The sequence below is a fragment of the Phragmites australis genome, chromosome 4 (genome assembly GCF_958298935.1).
Source record: "Phragmites australis chromosome 4, lpPhrAust1.1, whole genome shotgun sequence".
NCBI classification, from domain to species: Eukaryota; Viridiplantae; Streptophyta; class Magnoliopsida; order Poales; family Poaceae; genus Phragmites; species Phragmites australis.
In genome coordinates, this window is record NC_084924.1 from 611,410 (window position 1) to 627,704 (window position 16,295).

Genomic DNA, 16,295 nt, shown 5'->3' on the forward strand with positions numbered 1-16,295 from the left:
ATGCTAAGAAACAAAACATAATTTTCCTGAGACCATGAAATAGCATTTACTGATTCATTGTACCAATTATCAAAAGTGTGGTACGGGAAGGGTTTAAATGGGCTCATACACCACCTATACAGATATTTTTCAAAAACTTCGGATAGAATCTAGTCAGAAGGTTGTTTACATAATTATTTGCATGAACAGAATATTCATTATATTTCTGGAATAAACATTCATTAGAAAGCTGTAGCAGTACTTCAGAACCATGTCGACGAGATCAGGTCACATACTTCCCAAAAAGAGGCAGTCAGAATATACATATGTACGGCATACTTGAATCTGAATAGATACATGTGGTAAAAAACTTCACGCATGCATATATATATATAGGATAAAATGATGAAGAAAACAATACTACAGAGGCCTATGTTTTATTTTTGCTTATTTTCTAAATATATATTAGCTGTGAATTAATCATAAACACATGATCGATATATTATTTTGTCACACCAATTAATCAAGTAAAACTTGATCGTACTAGCTTGTAACCTATAGTCATACGAGCAGATGTGTGCCATATATTGTAGCCTTGCTTATACCTTTCGGCCTGCTTGATCGATCAGAACTTGTGCCACTCGTAACTTACCCCTCTAGAGTAGATGTTTGCATTCACAGGAATATTACTAGGATCCAATTCCTCCAGCTCTGCGAAAACCTCATCTGCAGCTTGGATGCCATCGCAACTGGTCGGCTCATGCATCACAACACCCTCCCTGCCAAGAGCACTGATGGTGTAGGCACCATACCCAGACGCATTACCTTCCATCGCGTTCGTTGTCGGCTGTTGGCAGCCAAGGTCGCCATCCACGATCTCATTCTGCTTGGAATAATAGTTGACGTTCTTTGATGACGATGACGAGGAACTTGTCGGATCGACCCTGCAGCTGTTCTTCTTCTTGCAATTGGTGGTCACTTGAGTGTGAGGGCGGGAGTATCCGGCAAGTACATTGCGCTGCATTGGCCAAGGGTGGTTGTGTTCTGCTGTGTAGGTGATCACCAGCATGTTCGGGTCACTGCGGTTGCGCTCCACTTGCTTCCTCGCCATACACCCCTTGGAGCTGCTACATCTGTAGTAACCTCTGCAAAGTAAAAATGTGAGTGTCACTTAACCACAGCAACTAACTAATGGAAATTCTACAGATAACCTTTTTCAATTCAATGAAGGCACATAGAGAAAAAGATTGTTTCAGATTTGGTAAAAAAACATACGAAAATTATATCTGTTTCTATAAATTAGCACACAAAATGAGCAAATGTATCAGAATTCTAAGGCACTACATTATCAGATTAATCAAATTTAAGGTGGCATAAAAAAGGTCAAATTGCACTTTAATGGGCTAACGTATATCTGCGGATGTAGAACATTACTTTGAAAAGAAGCACAGCTTGGGATCAAAATAGATTAATGCAAACTTTACTAAGCCAGATAATTGGTTGCTAGACTAACTTATCTTGTCTTTACCAAAAGTCATTGTAATATTTACAGTTATCTTTGTTTGCTGAAAATGACTGCACTTACATATTTTGTTGTATTTCCGAGGAGGGCTAGCTGTTGTATTTCCGAGGACATACAGAATAGTATTATTGACAAAAAATAAAACTGTAAGCACATATTTGAATTTTCGAAGCAACCGCACAATTAATGAACTTATCAAATTTATCTATGCGCAAAAAAGTTTAATAGGGCAGATACAACTTCACTATATTTATCGATTTGAGATTTGAATTAAGCTGAAGACTCAACATAAACACTTGGGCTGACCTTTGATGCAAAATTATTTTCTCATAAACTAGGTAAAACTAAACTAGAATAAATTGTGAATACACGATCTTTTGACTAAAAACCGTAGGGTTTTCCCCTTCGGGATATATATACATATAAATATAAAAAGAGCAACGAAAGAGATTATGTGTACAAGAAACATTAAAGGATTGTAAGATTCAAAAGACTATATAGGGAATCTAACGAGCCAAAGAAAGGAGTTTTGCGGTTATCCTTGGTCTTCAGATAAAGAGAACCACCCCTCTTGTTAATATAAACATCCTTAGTTTTCAGATATTTTACCGTAAACCTTTCCTATTGCAATAGACAAAGCATCTGATTCATGTGATCATCTTGTTAAATCTTATGACTTCCACAAGCTTTACACAATTTGATCAACTGGAAGCGCGCTAAGGCATCCAAATAGGGGTAGAGAATCAATTAGACGCACATATATTTGTCTCATTAGAACTGCGATGTTGTCTTCTCTGACATAGATACTAATTTAATTTGCATAGACCTAGCTATCTTAATTTGACCCATATTAAATATATAGGACAAGGGAACCGATTCAATTGACAAAACGATGAAATCCACAAATATTGACAGCTTAGGCCGCCCAATTGTCCTTGAAGCCCATGCTAAGATTATCTAACTCTGGATTACATTGCCCCCACTCACTCTTTTCGTGACCTTGTTAGTGATGACCGAGTGATCTAAATGAGGATTTTGGGTACTATTTCTGGTCCAAACAGAAGTAAGAACTTTGACCGTGCATTCCTATACATAAAACTAGTTAGATTTATGGAAATGATAATAATATATATATTCTTCCTACATAGTTTCTCGATGCCATTTTTATTATTTTTTAGTAGTAGTATATAGTTAGAAAATTAGGATTAGAAACTGAGCATTAGAGACTGTGTCAGTGTCCTAACAGACAAGTAGAATCAGACCAGAGGAAGCTGTGAATATGTTGTCATCTAAATGCATATTTGCTGGACCAATTAAGAAGTCGTAACCAAGGAATAGTGGAGCTGCCCCTTATCTAAGATGGCCATGATTTTTATTTTATTTTTTGGCTCTTGCCATGATGCTGATGTATACCTGCACACATGAGCAGTGCATATCAATAAAATCGCCACTATTAGGACATCTGTGCAACATAAAGACAGCAATCATTTTCGGAAAAAGAAGGGTAAGGAATGTAAGCAGCACCAAAGAAAGAGATCTGATGTTGATAAGTATTATTTGGACCATTAATACGCACAAATTGGTGTCTGTTTGCCAATAACAAAAAAACATAAGTAAAAATAGGCACCTTGGGTAAGGCGAGCCCTTGATGGGTTTCTGGCCGTACTTCCTCCACGCCCAAAGATCAGACGGAATCACCTCTCCTCCTGGCCGGCTGCTTGTCGCCGGTAGCGCCGGGATACACACCACCTTCTTCGCCTCGTTCTTTCTGCAGCATATATAGATTTAAACTTTCAGGCATAAATTCAGGATCATACATATGAAAAAAATTGATGAATAATGTGCCATTGTGGGAAATAAGGAACACGTACACATATCAGCTTACACATTTCCAAGATTATATATAATGCATAGATGAGTACACATGTCAGCTTGCATGAACCAAAGGGAAACTCTGATTTGAGATACTTGTCTTAGATATTAACACATACTAGTAGCTAAAGGAGAGAATATCTCGTTGTCCCAGTTAGTTGATAGCAGCTACTAGCTCCTGTTGAAACGTCGCAGGAGCCTCTCGAAAAGTAAAAAAGGAAGAAACCTTGAACGAGGGAAAAAACAACAACCAGCATATATATGCATCAAATGACAAGGATCGATTTAACTCAACTAGCTTATAATTAATACTCAGGAGGACCAAATCCTCAAGAAATACACCCTTATGTGAAGTTTTTTTAGATATAAAGAGTTTGACGCCATTTAATAAAAAGAACTGTCCAAACCAGTTTTGGCTTATATTTTTGTGAAAGATCTAGTAAAGCTGGCATGTATTGATTAGTCGAGGGTAAAAGAAAAAATACAAGGGACAAAAGAAAAGGAAAAACTAAAGCTAGCACCGGAACTCTAAGCTATTAAGCTTACATATATTACAACCCAAAGCATTTGATTGCACATAACCACTCTCCAAAAGTAAATGGCAGTTCAAAACCCTCATGAAGTATATATCGATTTGTCCAAGATACTGTAACAATTTCCAAATCAGAGACCACGAAAGAAGCCATGCATTGACATGAACTAATAGTAGAGAAGGTGAGGGATTGAGAAGGGAATGGCGAATCAAGCAAGTCCCTTAGGAATCTGTTGAAAGGATGGATCGAGGAAAGAAGAACAATCCCAGAAAACCACAAAAGATAGTTAACCTCTTCATCATTTGATGAGCAGCAGCAGGTGGCGTCACTGGCGAGATCCTTATGGCGTCGTCGCCGTCAATATCAGCGGCGGCACCACCCATCACCACGTCGCCACCGTAGCAGGCGTGCTGGGAGATCTGGACCGCCAACTGCTGCGGCGCCGGCGGCAGCCGCCAGTACTCGCCGCGCGGCGCCGTCGCACTCGCAGTCGACAGGTATGGATCGACCGTCGATGGCGCCTGGAACATCACCGCGTCGCCACAATCGATGCTCACAGCAGCAAGCCGCCTGTCCTCCTCGTAGGGGATCATGATGTGGCCAGCCATTGCAGCAGACGATATGTGATCTGCTGCAGGAGAGGGAGGGGGTGGCCGGTGACTCGTTGAGGGCAGTGCGGCCATTGCACTGGCACGGGCGACGACGTCGGCGAGGTCGCCCTGTGCAGTGCCGGCGTTGGCCTCCTCCATATCCACAGTGGTGTGCTCACTCTATCTACTTTCCACTACCTGCTAGATGGCTTGAGCAGTCAATGTACATACAGTCAATCATGCACACACTACTAGCTTCTCTCTCCTTCTCAGATGCATGAGCAGAAGGAGAGCGGGGGGAGATAAATGGATGGGATGTTTTTAGATTCTAGTAAGAGTGTGTGCGTGCGTCTTTTCAGTCACAAGCTGAGGTGAGGCCAAACGATCTGTATTTATTTGGGCACAGGCTACAGCTCCAGGAACTGTTCATACCAACTGTGGGCAGCTCATTGCACCACAGTTCACGGAGACTCGATGTCAAGGAGAAGAGACGGTGGCCATCCATCCATCTCTCGGTTAGGACCGATGGCTCTGGTTGATGATAAGATTTTATATATATAGCGGTTATTATAGCTATGATTGATTTAATATGATATTTTTAGATTAAATTAAATGTGCGGGAGTGGATCGAATCAAACAGGTGGTCTTTGATTAAGGTGATCTTCGACTAAGCGACCACGGTGATTCGATCAAGCGACTACAGTGATACTTCACCAGGCAGCCACATGATCTTCGACCAGGCGTCCACGAAGATCTTCGGCCATGGTGATCTCTGACCAAGTGGTTAAGACCAAGGAGTTGGTTAATAGCACGTCCTAAAGCCATAATTATATAATTAAGTCTAATCATGCTTCGTAAGCATTAGGTTTAATTTTGAGTAATTTTGTTTCGAGGCATTAGAGCACTTGATTTTAAATCAATTGGATAGAAAGAAATAAATTTGCAGTTGAAACAGACTTCTTTCTCTAGCATGTGGGACCCATATAGGTAGCCAACAACCCCATCTCCTCTTGGGTAGCAACCCCCATCCACTCCCTCACTCCCACCATGCTCTCTCTCTCCTTCTCCCATTTCCAACCGGCCAAGGAGAGAGCAGCCCTCTCTCTCTCTCAAGCCCTCTCTCTTTCTCCCTCGATTCCTCCCTCTAGAAGCCGAATCGAGACACGCATGTGATATTCACGCAATCACTAGCTCCTAAGCATCTCATCCATCCAATTTATTTTTATTTTCCTGAAAGATTCGAGTCATTCTTGATGTTTTTGCTTGAAGCACGAGGAACCACGGTTGGGCTCCTCTTCCCAAACGATTTCTTTGTTTCCTTCATCACCCGGTGGTCACCAACCTCCACAAGCACCGTGGGTAAGTCCCTTAGGCTTTCCTTGGCAATAATACGTGAATTGGTGGGTTGATTTCGAGTTTGGAGCTAAGTTTGTGGAATTTTCTAGTTCTTAAGCTTTTGAGTAAAAAGAGAGGATTATGGTGAGATTTGTGCTATGAATCGTGTTGCTAGGTTAGTAAGTGAGTTCTAGACTCTATGAACTATTTTAAACATATTTCCCTTTGGTTTGGAGAGGCTAGCAAATCAAATCGGCCGAGTTTTCCTCCTCGAAGCAACCTCTCTGGATAACCTGGATAGTCCGAGTGGAACCCGGATAGTCTAGGTAGCCCAATGAAAACCCCGATGAATTGTGCTTGAAAATCGTTAGGTTTAGAGTGCAAGTTGAGTCTAAAACCCTTTGTATAGTGTGTGTATCTATATATATATATATATATATATATATATATATATATATATGTTTATATAGGATAGATTTAACATGCGAGTCAAATCGGCCGAGGAAGATCATCGAGAAGCGCAAGTCCAGGTTAAACCCAGATAGTCCAGGTTAAACTAGGAGGGTCCGGGTAATTCACGGTGCTTTTAATCGAGCACCCTTGCTTGGAGCCTCACCCAGATAATCCCTCTAACATGGATAATCCGGGTTAAACCTGGAGGCGGTCTAGGTTAATTCGATTTAGATTTAGCAGAGAACCCCCGTCTGGAGTACAACCTGGAGGTTTCGAGTTCAACCTGGAGTCTCCGGCCTCCTTTTAGATTTTTAACATTGTTTAGATCGCAAAAATTGCTATTATTTTACATGTCTTGCACTTTTAGCTTGTTGTTATGCATATCGTAGCATACATTATTGTGCCTCATTCATGCTCATCATTGCATGTGATCTTCTTTAGTGAATGAGGTTCCGGAGCATGATGCGGGTGTGGTTGAAGGTGACATCGAGACACGGGTTCTATGAATTCTGTGTTGGTAGCATCAGGCAGCCATCTGAGTAGTAAGGCAAGCATCTAAGCTTGTTTCTCCCATTAATTTAGATCATATGCGTCTAATGTGATAAAATATGTTTTATATATGTTATTCATGCTATTGAGTCGATGTCGAGTCTTGTTTGGGTAGAACCTATGTTGATGCATTATACACTATCTTAAGTTATTGATGGTCCATCTCCTTGTATGGGGTTTAACTTGATGATGGTCTAGTTTAAAAGTTAACCGAAATGCTTAGCCATGCATAGATTCTTCGGTAGAAGTCACGCAGTGGTTCAACCTTGTTCGTGAGCTATAAGCTTTAATTACTGTCACTTTGATAACAATGTTGGGTTGATGGTATTGGTTGGTTGAGTAGTGAGGATAAGGCTAGATGCGGACGGTGTTAAAGGTGTTTCTCCTGTCCTGATGTGGAGTTCCCCGAGGTAGGTCGGCAGAGGAACCCAGACATAGTAGACCGCTTACGTCGCTTAAGCATCAATCTTTGTTACAGTTGGCTCTTGCACTTACAATTCTTACCACATATCGATCTAATGGTAAGATAAGCTGAATACCTCTGTAGCTTTAATCATTTGAGATTGCACATCGACGGTGTGAGCAGGCAGGCTTGTAAGAGACACTTGAGGTTACTCCGAGAGTTAACCTAAGTGGGCTCCGCACCGAGCAATGTCTAATTCAAATGGTTGGGGCTTATTGGGAAAGGTTGACACGAGTACCCCTTAGGTGGACTTATGTGGTCACTCAAGCCGTATGGTCCTCGAGTCTTGTGGGTAAAGTTGTACCACCTGTAGGGTGTAAAATATTTTAAAATACCACATTCTCAGTCATGAGCATGTTTTTGTCCATTTGCAGCAATCGTAGAATTACAATCGATCAAAAATGCAATGCATCTATCTTTTTACCTAGCTCTTGTAGTCCCGTCCATTTTTCCTCTCCCTCCTGCTGCTACTCGTTCTTGATCTTGATGACCAAGGACAAGTCGCCAGTCATCTGCACTCTGACGGTGTCCCTCCCGAGTGTGGGTGACGACGAAGGTCCAACGGCATGGCACCACGACTATGGTTTCCTAGGCGCTGCCTATCAAATAGTTAACGTCGGAACTTCTAATCTGCCGATTATCCTGGTCAGAACTTTTGGTCCAGGATTGCACATGAGGTGCTCAGTGTTTGGCGTGTGGCATCTTTTCTCGTTAACACACTTTTTGGTGCTTCCACTAGGGAAGAAGACTTTCGGCTATCCTCTAATCGAATTCTAAAGCCCTAGACATGTCTACTTAAGAGATTGACAAAAATAACATCATCATGGCGTCCTACGACAAATTGTTGGTAAAAGCGCATCTAGCGATCGAGGCCAACTTAGAGCAACGTCGGCGACAACTCCTCCCGTGCTACATAAAAACTCAGCAAGGTGTGTTCAAGAAAAAGATTCTTCGTCGTCTGCCATCAAAAACCCTAAGGTACCAGCCACTATAAGTGCTCAACGCCATCCCTCGCATGAAGATGTTGTTAATATGATCTATCAATCTGTCGGTGCAACTATGGCTAATACCATCCAAAAGATGGTTGAGGATACGTTGGCTGAGAGGATTCGACCTTTATTTTTACAAATACATGAGGAACAAGGTTTGAAGGAACCTATTGCTAGTAATGCTAATGCTTCAAATCCTTATGCTGTCGTGAATAACCCTCATGTTGACCAAAATTATATGGGTAGTGTTACATCTAATCATGTCACTTCTCATGCTATTAAAACTAATATGACATAAAACTTGTATCAAACATCATATTTTAATCACCATGCTTCAACTTCGGCTCAACCTTATAGAGCCAAAAGTTATCCTAATATGCAAACACCGTATGACCAAAACATAGCATATAGTATTCTGCCTATACCACCGCAAGAGTCAGGTATCCCTTATGGGCCACCTTCTGTTACTTCCCATACACCGAATTTACCTACATCATAGCTTCATCCAATAGTTAACCCTGCTCGACCTGTGGTCGATTATGCTGAAATCATATGAGAATAAGTAGCTACTGTGCTAAGAGAACAATTTGACATGGAGATTAGAAGAAAAGCTCGTGCATATAAAAGATATATCCCAAGTACTATGACATAATCCCATACACCGTGGTTTCAAAATTCCCGATTTTGTGAAATTCACCGGGGAAGATAATAGAACCACTAGGAAGCATGTGGATCAATTCCTTGCGCAATTGGGTGAAGCTAGTTCCAATGATATCCTGAAAAATAGATTATTTCCTTTGTCATTATTTGGAACTGCTTTTTACATGGTTTACATCCCTTACTTCTAATTATGTATATGTATGGTCTTAACTAGAAGAAATATTTCATGAATATTTTTATAGTGCTGACACTGAATTGAGACTTTCACATCTGATGTTGGTTAAATAAAAATACAATAACCTATTGCTGATTATATTAGGAGCTAGATTTAGGGATACAAAGAATAGATGTTTTAACTTGACAATTTCTGAAAGAGACTTAGCCAAATTAGCTTACTCGGGTTTATTGTCGCATCTTAAGGAAAAGCTAAAAGGTTATGATTTTCATGATGTTAGTCAAGTCTTGCAAAGAGCTCTGGCACAGGAGAGCCAGGCTAAAGAGTCAAGAAGTTTTCAAAGATCAAATGACAAAATAAGAGTCAATCGTCCTAATGTTCACATGCTTTACGAATCTGTAAATTCAGACGATGGTGATGTTGATGTGTGTGTGGCCGAATGGGCTTGGTCTTCTAAGTCTAAACCATTCGTTTGCTCCTAAGAATCAGCAAGAAGAAATCAAATTTACTTTTGATGTAGAAAAGTGCGATAGAATTTTTTATTACATGCTACAAGGAAAGCAAATTAAGATATCTCATGGTCATGTAATTCCGCCATTAGATGAATTGAAGAGGCAAGCTTATTGCAAATGGAATAATTTTTATTCTCATGCGACTAATGATTGCAATATTTTTCGTCAACAAATTCAATCAGCCATTAATGAAGGATGATTGAAATTTACGGAGATGCAAGTGGACAAGCAACCATTCCCGGTTAATGTGGTTGATCTCCAAGACAAGAGCATCTTAATTCAGCCAACTAAGCCGAATCAATTAAAGGTTAAATGTAATCATTGGTGAACAAAGACCTAAACCTTTGGGGAAGAATAAAAACTTGTTAAGAGAGGTGTTACTTGAGAAACCTTCGGAAGGCAGGGAATCCATCAAGATTGTGATGAACACTTCAACTGTCGGGGGCATAATAATGCTAAGCCAATGATGATCAAGCCAAAGAGCCAAAGGTTGGCAAGTGGAAAGTCAATGAGGTGGAGAGACATGACAAGGTTGAGAAATTCAAGCCCACCTTCAAGCAACTCTTGTCCAAATATGAGAAGGACAAGGCCATCTAAGCACATATGAATTGGCCAAGAGGGTTTAAGCGGCCAAGATCACCTTCAAGGCAAGGGGTGCATATTCATCATCAACCAAGGGAGGACCGTGTTGTTGCCATTTGCCCACTACTTAGTCCGTCACCGCCATTGTCGTGGATGTTCCCTCTAATGCCCTTTCCTCCTTGCCAACGTGGGGCTATGATGGTATGTGGATGTCGTTGCCTCCTCCGATGCAATTTGCTCCTTTTCATCTGGGATGGGCAGCACCATAGAGGTCGGTATTTGATAGAATCTGTCCATGACTGATTGTGGTATATAAATTGGTCTAGTGATGTTCCACATGCTAAAATCTAAAGAAAATATACAAGGCCAAAGAGAGCAGTGTTTCTACTCAGATTGCAAATCCTAATGTTGATAAAATAAGGATCACTACTGCTGATATTATTGGGATCAGTTCAATAGAAGTGGCTACCAAAGAGCTTGGTAAATGACTGATTGTCATTAGAAATAATTTGGTCAAATTTAAACATATGAGCACTACTGTCCAAAATAGTCCAGAAACTAATGATCATGAAGCGAGCAACAACAAGAAACTTTCTAAATACCTACAACTAAGATGGTCTCCTTTAGGCTTGTCCCATACAAAGAAGAGAAGATTGCAACGGCTGCGCAATCAAGAATTAATAGAGCAACAAGCTAAAATGTTACAAGATGTTACATTCAATGAGGTAAAACTAATGCAGCATGTGAGACAGGAATGGAAGCAGAAGCAAGGCACTGCAGCGGCCCATATGATAGCTTCTATGCCAGCTTCTGCACCAATGCTAACACTTGTTCCTAATAGTGATGAAGATGAAGAGTTACTTGATTATAGTGATTCACCAGTGCATGCTAGTGATGTCTCGCCAACCGAAGGTATGAATATCAATATGATTTTCATGATACCTTCGGAGTTCCGTGCTGCAGATGAAGGTGCAGTGGCTCAATTAAACTTGGGACCGAGAGAGGCTGTCTTTGAAAAGCCCAAAGAGGTAGATCGACATTTGAAATCGTTATATGTTAAAGGCCATATCAGCATGAAGCTAATTTCAAGGATGCTAGTTGATGGTAAAGCAGCAATGAATTTGATGTCGTATTCAATTTTCAAGAAGCTTGGCAGAGATGATGATGAATTAATAAATACTAACTTGGTACTCAATAGGTTCGCGGGTCATTCTAATGAGGCCAAATGTGTTATTTCTATGAAACTTACCATTGGAAGCAAGACATTATTCCCTACCTTCTTTGTCATCGATGTACAAGGTAATTATAGTGTTATTCTTGGACACGATTAGATTCATGCGAATGGTTGTGTTCCCTTTACTTTGCATCAATTATTTATTCAATGGATAGACAATGATGTAGAAGTGGTACACGCGGATATTTCGGCTTATATTGCTTTGGTCGATGCTTCAGCCGATTGGAGATATGGCAATGCCAAGTGCCTATCGGGACTATATCTTTCGGATTATGACTTTCTTGGTGTCTCTAAGGATAGTCTTGTGCCTGTGGTCATAAGGTCGGTTTGTGATAATTAGTTAAATGATGTGATGTATCAATGAGTCGAGATAGAAATTTGGAATGGCTGCAAAAGCTTATGGAACAATATCGTTTAGCCATTGAGGACTTAGATGAGTTAGATAAGTTAGGTCAAGGTTTTTCGTCGGTTGATCCATTAGATAAGGTTGATATAGGTGATGGTATTGTACCAAGGCTGATATTTGTAAACAAAAATATGAAAACCGATTACAAGGCTAGAGTAATCAAGTTGCTTTGAGAATATATCGATTATTTTGCTTGGAAGTATCACGAGATGTCAGGACTCGATCAAGAGTTGGTAGAACATCGATTACCTATTAAAGTGGGATTTAGGCCTTATAAACAGACACCTAGGAGGTTTAATCATAGTATGTATGATCGGATTAAAGAGGAGATAGACCGATTATTCGAAGCTAGGTTTATTAGGCCATGCAGATATGCGGATTGGATCTCCAATATCGTCTTGGTTGAGAAGAAGAGTAGCGGTAAGTTGCGAATTTGCATTGATTTTAGAGATTTGAATAGAACTACTCCTAAAGATGAATATCATATGCCTATAGCCGACATATTAATTAATGATGCTTTAGGATATAGAATGATTAGTTTTTTATGATAATGCTGGTTATAATTAAATTTTTATGACCAAAGAAGATGTGGCTAAAATGGCTTTTCGTTGTCCTGGTTTTGTCGGATTATTTGAGTTGGTGGTCATGACGTTTGGGTTAAAAAATATCAGTGCTACTTATCAAAGGGCTATGAATTTAATCTTTCATGACTTGCTTAGGATTATATTAGAAGTATACATTGATGACAATGTCGTTAAACCGGATGATGATGGTTGTCATTTAGCCGATTTGAGGTTAGCCTTTGAAAGAATGTGTCACTATAATTTTAAAATAAATCCACTCAAATATGCTTTTGGTGTGTCGGCTGGAAAGTTTTAAGCTTTATAATACATGAGAGAGGCATAGAAATAGATCATACTAAAATAGAGGCTATATAAAAGGTTCAAACACCTACATGTAAAAGAGATGCAAAAGTTCTTGGGTAAGGTTAATTACCTGAGAAGGTTTATATCAAACTTGTCTAGAAAGGTTAGTGTTTTTACGCCAATACTTCGATTAAAGAATGAGATCAAATTTGCTTGGGTTGGGGGGGGGGGTAGAACAACAACTTGCATTCGATGAGATCAAGAAATATTTGTCTATTTCTTCTGTACTTTAGGTGCCTAAAGCTGGATTACCTTTTTGGCTATATATTGCTACGGGAAAGAACACGATCGGCACTATTTTATCGCAAGCGGTTTATGGCAAGGAGTACGCAATTACCTACTTGAGCCAAGGTCTCTTGGAAGTGGAGACAAGTTATATCTTTATTGAAAAATTGTGCTTATCTCTGTATTATGCTTGCACGAAACTAAGGCATTATTTACTATCTAGTGCTTGTGTAGTAGCATGTTAAACCAATATGATTAAATATATGTTGCAAATGCCAATTTTAAGTGGTAGAATTAGCAAATCGGCTTATGCACTTATAGAGTATGATTTAGCTTATGAGCATTTGGGCCTGTTTGGATAGGTTGTAGATTCAGAGCTTCTGGCTAGCTGAGAAAATGGTTATGTCTATTGAGTTTTGGTTGTTGGCTTTTATAAGGAACTTTTAACTTCTCAACACACCCAAAAGCCAGAAAAATCAGCCAGAACATGCTTCTAAGCTTTTAGTTAATTTCAACCACAACCACTTCCTTAGCCAGCTAAAATCCATCGAAAGCCAAGACCAGAAGACAATCATTTGGATAGCTTCTGGCTTTTTTCAAAGAAAAGCTGGAAAAAAAAAGCCTATCCAAACGAGGGTTTGAAATCTATGAAAGGCCAAGTCATAGCTGATTTTAGTGTTCACCATCGGATTGATGAGAAGTATGATTTAGAAGTTAGTTATATATCTATTAAACCATGGGAGCTTTATTTTGATGGTTTAACTTGTGGGGTAGGACAATGTGTTGGTCTTATTTTTGTTTCACCTAAAGTATTGTTTTTGAAACATCTTATCGTTTGGAGTATTTTTTAACTAATAACCAAGCCGAATATAAATCTCTTATTAGGATTAGAAATTTTGAATTCTATGGGTGTAAATAATATAAAAGCTTTTGGTGATTCGTTACTATGTGTTCAACAAGTTTTCGGTAATTATCAATATTTCGACGCATCACTAAATAGTTATCTTGACAAATGTCTCGACATCATTGCCATCTTGGATGATTTTGCTATCAATTATGCGTCTAGAGATGATAATTTTAGAGCTAATGACTTAGCACAATAAGTATCTGGTTATCAAGTTAATAGAGATAAATTCTTTGTGATTGAAAAACCGATGCATGAAAATGTTAATCATTGTATAGCCATACATGAGCTCTTGGGTTCGGTTATATCTTCTCCAGTGAGAGAAAAGGTTGAAGGATTGCAGAAGATTTTTGATTGATTGTTTGAATGATCCAAACAAAACTGTTGATAGAAAGGTTGACAAGCCTTCAAATATGCATTGTTGAATAATGATATATATCATCAAGTTGTAGATGGTTTGCTTCTCAAGTGTTTGGATTCAGATCAAGCAAAAATTGCTATGGAGAGGTACATGAAGGGATATATGGCACACATTAATCGGCACACAAGATAAAGTAGTTATTGAAAAGAGTTGGATTCTATTAGCCTACTATGTTTAATGATTGCTTCGGGTATTATAAGGGATGCAAGGCATGTCAAAAGTTTGGTGATATTCAATTAGTTCATGTTGCTGTGATGTATCCTATTATTAAATCATAGTCGTTTCAGGGATGGAGCTTGGATTTCATTGGTCAAATACACTCTTCGTCGTCTAAAGTCATCACTTTATATTGGTAGCTACTAATTATTTCACCAAGTGGGCTAAAGTTGTTTCTCTTAAGAATATGACACACAAGGAGATGATTGATTTTATTTTGGAGTATATTATTTATAGATTCGGCATTCCAAAATTTTTAACTACATATCAAAATACTTCATTCATGTCACATCAGGTACGTGTCGATGTAATAGGTAAGGGGTGCCCAACTCAGCGGGCCTCACGTTGTCACGTGTCAACCATTGGGCAAATACCCTCAGGACTATGTCTTCACCTTGCGATCAGGACAGGGCTCCTGCGACCAGTCCCCTGGTCGCAGAGCAAAAACCTACGACCAACCCTTGTTGGTCGCAGAGCAGGTAATCACCTAACAAGTTAAATCATATTTGATGTCATCCACTTGAGTGTTTTTCCCTCCCCAGGCACTCCCTTTCGGCGAGTATTGCCGTGAGCAGGCGTCGTGTGCAGTGACCTGTCCTGCAATATTTAATGCTACGGGATGGCCTAGCTAGAGATATTGATGGCATTCGGTGATGGGACGGGACATGTAGGACAACCAAAGCATAGAAAACATACCTATCCGACGTCATGATGGGCTATGAGTAGTTGGCTTCGTTAGGGGTATGTCTATCGTGGCGTTTGTCACGATCCGTTTGTATGTATACCTTTTTGCCTAGTATATAAAAGGGGATGGTCGGGCATGTAGGAAGCACGAAGAACACTCTATAAAAAGTTCACCTAATCCATAAGAAAATACATAGGACATAGGACTATTATCCTACAGGAGACCTGAACCTAGATAAATCCTTGTGTTCTTGAGTTCTTTCAATACAAACCCACAAGAAATGTAGATCAACGTGCCCGTCATCACGTATACCCCGGATTCATTGTCTGAGATCAACCCCGATAGTATGTTAATTTGCCGAATCATTGAAAATTAAGCTTCTCAATTCATCTCCATATTAAGCTCAGGACAATGGTCAGGCCAAGTCTACTAATAATTTTTTTTAAGCTTATCAAGAAGAAAATAGAGGAGCACCCTAAAATATGGCATGGAGTTCTATGGGAGACTTTATTGGCACACAATATTTCTAGGCATGGTGATACTAAAATAATGACATATAAACTTAGTGCTTTGAGGCTGACCGAGCAGAATAATCTGTCGACTATGGATTATTATGATCTAATTATAGACAGGATTGATGAAGTGACAGATGAAAGGTTATAGGCTTTGAGAGAAATTGAGACGGATAAATTAAGAGTAGTCAAAGCCTACAGTAAGAAAGTAAAAATGAAGCCATTTCAAATTAGGGATCTTGTGTGGAAGACTATCCTATTGATTAGATTAAAAGACAATAGGTTTGACAAGTGGTCTCTGAGCTAGAAAGGGCCATACAGAGTTGTACGAATCGTCCCTAGAAATTCTTATTTGTTAGAAACCTTGCAATGGGAGAAATTGCATAAAGTTATTAACGAACGATACTTGAAGAAATACTATCCTAGTGTATGGCAAGATGCTTAGAGCAGGTGTGATGTAGGTTATAATCGGGGGACATGTATGGTTGGGTTCCATTTTCTTCCTCCGCTTCTGGTAAATCAAAGGGTAATCTTTCACATGTTTTGCTTGTC

The 16,295-nt window shown here is 39.6% G+C and overlaps 1 protein-coding gene across 1 annotated transcript; it reads right to left on the minus strand.

The window, feature by feature from the left end:
- Positions 1-262: 262 nt before the first annotated feature.
- LOC133914049 (probable WRKY transcription factor 14) lies at positions 263-5,005 on the minus strand. The gene is made up of 3 exons (XM_062357207.1): positions 4,198-5,005; positions 3,129-3,269; positions 263-1,124 (listed from the first exon to the last, which is right to left on the minus strand). The coding sequence occupies exons 1-3, from the start codon at positions 4,653-4,655 to the stop codon at positions 605-607; spliced, it is 1,119 nt and encodes a 372-aa protein (XP_062213191.1). The 5' UTR covers positions 4,656-5,005; the 3' UTR covers positions 263-604.
- Positions 5,006-16,295: the final 11,290 nt, after the last annotated feature.

Excerpts from the sequence above, each read along its gene's own strand:
- LOC133914049 (XM_062357207.1), bottom strand. The coding sequence starts at position 4,655 with ATGGAGGAGGCCAACGCCGGCACTGCACAGGGCGACCTCGCCGACGTC. Across the intron at positions 3,270-4,197 it reads GCTCATCAAATGATGAAGAG|AAAGAACGAGGCGAAGAAGG; the intron begins GTTAACTATCTT and ends TATATGCTGCAG. Across the intron at positions 1,125-3,128 it reads AAGGGCTCGCCTTACCCAAG|AGGTTACTACAGATGTAGCA; the intron begins GTGCCTATTTTT and ends TTTACTTTGCAG.